Consider the following 7,630-nt stretch of genomic DNA (forward strand, 5'->3'; position numbering starts at 1 on the left):
TGGGAAAAAAAACAAAGATTTATTTTTCAACAATTTGTGATTAAAAATGACTGCAATCATTAGATAAAAGCGTGGGAAAACTGTGCTGACATTTGACAAAAACACACAAAATGAGAGAAAAACTCCAACGATTCTATTACGTTTCTATAGTAACATGATTAACATAAATGTCCAGTGGACATTCATTGACCAATTGTTGCTGCAACGCTAATGTGTCTAAAAAAATCTAAGGACTAATCTTAGATATGAGGAAGTGATGAAATCAACTGCAATGGCTTTATTTGACCACCAGGGGGCAAACTGTAAGAGCAGCAGCTACAACGTGACATTCCTTTACGACACATAAGTTTCATGTTTGACCACAGGGGGCGCTCTGTTTCAGTGAGCCTAGGATACAACACAATGTTTATGCTGGAAATAACATTCTGTTGTTCATCTTTCTGAGCTGGTTAAAGAAATACAATAGAATAGAATAGAATAGAATAGAATAGAATAGATCTTTATTGATGGTAAATTCACTTGTTACAGTAACACGATTAAACAAGAGCAGACGGTAAAAAACCAAAGTAAATGTCAACATAAATGTATTTATTCCTTTCATGAAAATGCAAACCAACATAGATTCCCCATGTACATCAAATAATATCACAGTCCAAATGTACAAATGAAAAATTAATTAAATGGGTTTCAGCTGCATCTCCAACAGCTTGAAGTAAATGAAGTAAAAAAGGTAAAAATGTGTAAATGATCTGAGGCACAATGTGAAAAATGTAGTTATTTTATTAAAATTAGTTATTACTTTATATTTGCTTTTTATTAAATGATAATTAGACTGAGTATTTATCTAATTACTAATTATTATTTTATGTGTTGTAAAAGGATGGTTGAATAAATGTCAATATCTTAAACACCAAAACTTCACAGTTTTACTTTAATTAAAGGTTAAGATAATAAGTAAGAGTAGCAGTGACTTAAAAAACACTATTTTTATACATTTCTGCAATTGTTTTGTTTTCATTACATTTCATATAAAATAATCATGTTTCTATTTTACCATCCACTAACACCTTTAAACTAATCATTAAACAACTTACATGTTTGTACAATTTAACAAGTTTGTGGTATTTAAATAAAAAAAATCACTTTTTCAAACATATTTCATCACAATCCAAACACCAAATGTGAAACTTCTTTAATAAAATGTTTCCTCCCACTGTTGAGAAACATACATGTTAGGTTGGATGGAGTGCGTAACCAACCTGGAGAAGTGAATGGTTGCAGAGAACCATTGAATCTATTGTTGGTGAGACTTCATCATGACACTGATCATTCACTTTGATTGACAGGACAGATGATCAGAGGTGCTGAGTTTTTACCACCATTGTTTAAACAAGGACTAAAGAATGGGTGTAGTTTATGAGTGAAGCAGCAGTGAGTGAAGGAGTAGATCAGAGCTGCTGCATCTACATCATAAAAGGAGACCACACCCCCCTCATAGTCCACAAACACACCAACCTTCTCAGGAACACACTTCAGATGAAGAATGACTGGAGGATCATCACATGCTTTATACACATTTCCATCTCTGTGGATCACAGTCCAGTAACCATTCTTAGGAGTCAGAGAGATGATTCCCTTTCTGTTGATAGATTCTTTAACCACTCCTAAATCCCACTCAGTTTTTCCTTTTACCTGAACCTCAAAGTAAAATCTACCTGAACTGAAATTCTGTTTCCCTAAAACACAGGGACAAGGAGAAAATCTCTCTTTGTTGTCTGGAAGGTTCTTCTTCTCATCACTGTCATAAACTTGTTTTCCATCATCAGACAGGACGAGGTCAGGATGAGCTGTAAGAGGATCAAGAGTCACATCTACTGCAAACTGCTGCATCATCTTCATCATCTTCATCTTCATCTTCATCATCTTGTCACTGAGTGTGTCCTCCAGCTGAGCCACAGCTCTCAGCACAGTCTCCTCATATGATGATGGATGGACCATGACCTCTGTCCAGTCCTTGGTGGCTGGAGGAGCTTTCAGGGAGCAGAAGTGTTGGAGGAGGTGGAGGTGGTCTTCAGAGCGGGAGAGCTGCTCCACCTCAGAGCTTCTCTTCATCAGCTCAGAGATTTCCTCCTCCAGCTCTTTGATCAAACCTTCAGCCTCTTTCTCTTCTGCTTCCTGTTTCTCCTTCATCGTCTCCATCAGCTCCTTCAGGCATCTCTGAACAAGCTCCATCAAAGCAGTGACCATCTCCACACCTTCAGCTTTCCCTCTGTCTGCAGCATCCTTCCTGATCCTCACTGACTCTCTGATCTCCTCCAGCTTCTCTCGTCTCTTCTGAATCATCTGCTGAAGGTCAGCATCTGTCTTCTCCAGCTCCACCTTCTTTTCTTCACACTCTTCTCTCAGAGGAACTAACTGGTGACTCTTGTGCTCCAAAACAGAACACATCACGCAGACACATGTCTGATCACTCTGACAGAACATTTCCAGAAGTTTGCTGTGCTTTGGACACATTCTGGTTTCCAGGTTCTCCACAGGCTCCACCAGCTGATGTCTTCTCAGGCCTGATGCTGTCAGATGAGGCTCCAGGTGAGTCTCACAGTAGGAGAACACACAGTCCAGGCAGGACTTCAGGGCCTTCACTTTGGTTCCAGTGCAGACGTCACAGGGAACTTCTCCTGGTGCTGCTGCTTTCTGCTCAGATTCACGTCTGAACTGAGAAACCATCTCAGAGAGCAAAATGTTGACCTTCAGCTGAGGTTTAGTGCTGAACACCTGATTACACACGGGACACCTGCTGGTGGTACTGGTGTCCCAGTGTGTGCTGATGCATGGTTCACAGAAGTTGTGTCCACATGGTGTGGTGACTGGATCAGTGAGCACCTCCAGACAGATGGAGCACAGGAAGTGATCTTCAGACGTCCCACTGCAGGCAGCAGACATGTCCACACACTGAGGGACAGAGACAAGCAGCACATTAACAGGACACTCTCATTGTTGTGGAACGTTCCTTTACTAATGTTTCTGAGTCCATCTCACTGAGATCACCTCTAGTATTTAGCATTGATTCAGTCATCCTGTAGTAATGTGGACAGTCTGCTGTGCCTCAGCAGCTGAATGTAAAAGTGCAATAGTTTGAATGTTTAAGGTTCAAATTAGTTCTACGGTTCTCTCATATTGACACTGGAACTTTTCAAAACCATAAATTAGAGTCTTTGCACTCTTTATTTTAATGTACAATCTTGTTTTCTTTAAAATAACCAAAATATTGTGTAATAACAGATTAAAGTTTAACATAGCACAAACCTTTAGGGGCTATACTACAAAGTTAAATAATTATATCCTGGATTTATCTCCGTTAGCGGGTTTCACCTAATCAAACATTGTCCGTTAGACAGAAGCTGTCCTACGAATCTTGATTACAACAAGCTAAGTTAAGCGTGTTGATTTCAGCCTGGCTACAATGTTCAACTGGAATCCTTGTCTGCTCCACCTCCTAAAGTGGGTCAATCCCAACATGTTAATCAGGGTTGGTTGTTGGATTCTATAGGTGTGCATTCCTCGGTTGCCATGGTGAATATTACCTTGTGAATCTTCACACCCACACAGGTAGTAGGTATTAGAGTACTTTAGCATGAATCATGGTCTGCTGTACCTCGTAAAGGGCAGGGTTTTGTTTTATTATAGATTGGCTGTTATGAGCTTTGTTATGAAGATAATTTTAACATTTAATAATAATAATAAATCAAGGGGTACAGCCTTAATTTAAGCCGAACAAGATGAGAAACAAACTAGATGACAGATAATGGTTTTAGTGTATTTCACAGCTGATTTAAGACATGGTTAAGTCATTTAGTAATTAAGAGCGTAATTGTAATTGACTTTCAGGTGGATGAAAATAACTGTAATTGAATTGTAATTGAACATGGATAATTTAAGATGTAATTGAAAAATGTAATTGACCTCAACCCTGACTCGCTCAGATCCTTGCCAGAACAAAACCTGGTCCTGACCAGGTTAGATGTTCAGCCTAAGTAACCATGGTGATTTAGCTCCGTAAGACGTTAGCCAGCTTCGTAGTGTTGGAATGGATTATTATTCATGGTTTATTATTGTGTGTAATACTATAATTATATGTCTTTATACTCAATAAATATATTCAACGTTCTCACTGCCTATTCTTTGGAACAAACAGTTTCAGAACATCTGATTTCAACTTCATCATAATCTAACAAAAACACAAGCAAGTGCGTAAACGATGAGATTAATCAGATCTAAATAAGACAATCAGATTAACACTAAAAAGTCAGCTTGATCCAAAGTGTACAGAATCTAAATCATTAACAAATAAGAATAATTCTATTTTAAAAATTAAACTTAATACACGTTAAACAAATCATGTTCATATACCTAAATAATCAAATAAAGCAGACCCAATAGACCCTAAATGATAAATATTAATAAGGAATAAATCAATAATCTTGTAGATAATTTGTATTGCTTTAAATTACCAGTAAATGACATCATTAACTACAGTAAGTGATCATGTGATTTCTAAATGTAAAACATCTTCTAATTTAAATAAATAGTGTAAGATTTAAAGGTTTAAAAACTGTGCTTTGACTTGTAAATGTCTTCCTGCATGTATGTCTTTATCTGTGATGAGCTCATGTTTGACCCTGACAATCACTAATGTCTGACGTATCACAACAAAAGAAGTCACATGACCCAGCCATGTGTCAGCCAAAGGAGGAGAAACACTAGATAACAACATGGAATCAAAATGCTAAGAAATCTAGGTTGGTGGCCCAGGGAGTGAGCAGACCCTGAGGCCCACAGCTGTGTTTTAGATGAGTGTCTGTTCTTCTACTGACTTGATATTGTTGTTGATTCATTTTCTGTTCATCTCTAATAAATTGATTGATTGATTCAGCAAAACCTCTGACTATGTCTCTCTGTGTGTAATCTCAGGTACTGAACATGAGAGTTAGTTCAAAACTCTAACAATTGGTGACCCCCGACGTGCCTGAGACCATGAGACGACAAAGAGGTTCTGGACTCTGGAGGCGGAGCCAAAAAAGACGGTGAGAAGCACCTGTTACACAAGATTGTCACACATAGGAATGTGTGATATATTATCGTTTATGATTTATCGTCAAAAACATTCTCACCGGTAAGAATATGTCATCCCACGATATAAACGATAAATTCGCATGTGGGAAATTAGCGAGGGCCACGGACCATTTGTTCCTCAATTTAGCCAAGAATGACCCCCCAAAAAAACGTGTTCCACAGACCAAAACTGCCCCTGTTTGTCGTCAACAACTTCTTATTCTCTGGAGCAGAACGTTGTTTACGGAAGCTCTGCTGTGCACAGCCACGCCCCCTCACACACCGCTGTCTGTCTGTGTGTGTGTGTGTGTGTGTGTGTGTGTGTGTGTGTGTGTGTGTGTGTGTGTGTGTGTGTGTGTGTGAGGTGATGGTCTCAGCTACCTGAAGCTGCTGAGCTGTGATACATCATGAACCACTACTTGGTTAAAACCAGAAAACCATCAACAAAGTCAACCAATCCAAGTTCCTCCATCAGATCTACCCAAAGTTCTACAAACACGGGGACAGAGATGAACCTGGAGCAACGATTATGAACTGGAAACTCAACTAAAGCTAACTATGCTAAGCTAACTCACCGACACACTGAGCTAAGAGCTAACGCTAACCACTCCATATAAGGATCAAAGCAAGTAAAAAAACACGTCTTACTGTCATAAAACCACTGATTTGTTTATGATCAGATTTAATACTTTATGGAAGAATAAAAGATAAACATGTCACACGTTGTGTGAAATAAATGTTAGCATAAATGCTAACGTCACTATTTACTATTATTTAATGATATTTCACGTGTTCACAGACAAAGCTGGTCCCATTAGACTAATGTAACTATTAAGATTATTACACTAAATATACTGAATGATTAAATCATCAGCTTGATCTGGTTTAATTAATTAATAATTTAATTAGTTTTTTATCAATCATAACTTTATGTAACTCATTATCATTATTAAACAAGATTCAGCAGCAGTGAAAACACTAATAAAGTTATTTGTGCTTTTTTTTAAGAAAATCATTTCATTTTAAGTGATGAAATAAATGAATGACATACAATAACACTAATAGAGTGACACACATGCACTAATATATTCTATAAAATATCAGCTCATGATGAGTCAGCAGTTATTGTAGCCTTTTCAAATGTGTCTAATGTTGATTTATTAACATTTATTTGTGTTTGTAAAGAACCTGTTTACACTAAGTTGTGAATTTATTTATGCTTTTTATTTAATCGTGATTTTTATCGTTATCGTGATAAATACAAGAAATTATAGGGATAATTTTTTTTTTTTTTTTTTTTGTCAATATCGTCCATCCTTAGTACTTTCTGCTCAGATGGAAAAAAACACATAAAATGAGAAGAAAAAAAATCACAAAATTCTCTGGTAAATATTCTGAATATTCATTAAATGTATGTAGTTGGAACGTCTGAGATATCTACAACTGAATTATTTGGTATTTTTTAAAAATGATTCATGTTTTCTGTAATTTTGACTTCATCCTGAGGGCCAAATTGGATGCTCCAAAGGGCCAGATTTGGGCCCCAGGCCTTGAGTTTGACACACGTGCTCTATGGGCTGAAACCTGGCTATTACATTTGAATGTTGCTATTGGCTGAGAATGATGCTTTGTCATGTTTATGGGGGCTTCTTACGTCACTGTTGGTCCCAGGGGGCCAAAGTTGTGGGCCGGCTTCCAACAACCACACACACTTTCAAAATAAAAGAACTAATGATGTGAGGAACACAAGAGTTATTTGAAATGTTTACGTTTTAACTTTTGTTGCCACGAAATGGAAACTTTTTAAATTCTGTTTTCTTCAGATTATTTTCTAAAAACTTGACAAATGTTGTGAAAAGAAGCCCAGATTTAATCGACCGCCCAATAAACAACAGAGAAAAGTGTGGATAATGTGACATTTGACCTGAATTCAAACTAAACATGAACACATGAACACGTGTGTGTGTGTGTGTGTGTAGAAGTACACAGTGCTTTGATCACAGGCTGACACAGGTTTAGTGTCTTTGTAGACGTACACACCATAAAGATGGAGTCAGGCTCAGCTCCAGAGGAACCATCCACACCCTCCAAGCTGCTGTGGAGAAGACACAGACACTCAGACATGCTGAGGAGCAGCTGGAGGAAAGCACAGGAAGCTCTGCTAACATCATGTGAACATCAGTAACAGTGGGTGATGTCCTGCAGAGCCACAGTGCAGTGAGTGTGGAGCAGCCTTTGGAGCTCAGCTCACATGTGGAACATCTCAGCATGTTTCCACTGAACAGGAGAACAAGTCTGTTGGACTGAGGCTGTTTTTGGCTTCAATCCTTCATAAATCTGAAGATCACACAGTGTCTAAGACTCACCTACACACTGGAGACCATTCCTACAAAGCCTTTTCTCTTTGACCTTTGTCAGCATAGACTCTTAATTAGTCATTATTAAATACTTATTAATGCCTTATTCTGCATGGCCTTAATATACAACCAGTAAGCCATTAAATAAGAGTTTTCCCTCA

General features: G+C 37.9%; 1 protein-coding gene across 3 annotated transcripts; it reads right to left on the bottom strand.

Annotated features, from left to right (window-relative positions):
* Window positions 1–1,221: 1,221 nt before the first annotated feature.
* Window positions 1,222–7,163, bottom strand: LOC114459278 (E3 ubiquitin-protein ligase TRIM21-like). 3 transcript variants are annotated; one of them, XM_028441587.1, is made up of 2 exons: window positions 7,153–7,163; window positions 1,222–2,694 (listed from the first exon to the last, which is right to left on the bottom strand). In XM_028441587.1, exons 1-2 carry the CDS (start codon window positions 7,153–7,155, stop codon window positions 1,327–1,329), a joined length of 1,371 nt encoding a protein of 456 aa, XP_028297388.1. In that variant the 5' UTR covers window positions 7,156–7,163; the 3' UTR covers window positions 1,222–1,326. The 3 variants fall into 3 exon arrangements, with proteins under 3 accessions (XP_028297388.1, XP_028297387.1, XP_028297386.1); XM_028441586.1 differs by having other exon boundaries at window positions 1,222–2,748; window positions 7,153–7,157; XM_028441585.1 differs by lacking the exon at window positions 7,153–7,163 and having other exon boundaries at window positions 1,222–2,973.
* Window positions 7,164–7,630: the final 467 nt, after the last annotated feature.

Source organism: Gouania willdenowi, unplaced genomic scaffold (genome assembly GCF_900634775.1).
Source record: "Gouania willdenowi unplaced genomic scaffold, fGouWil2.1 scaffold_281_arrow_ctg1, whole genome shotgun sequence".
NCBI lineage: Eukaryota > Metazoa > Chordata > Actinopteri > Blenniiformes > Gobiesocidae > Gouania > Gouania willdenowi.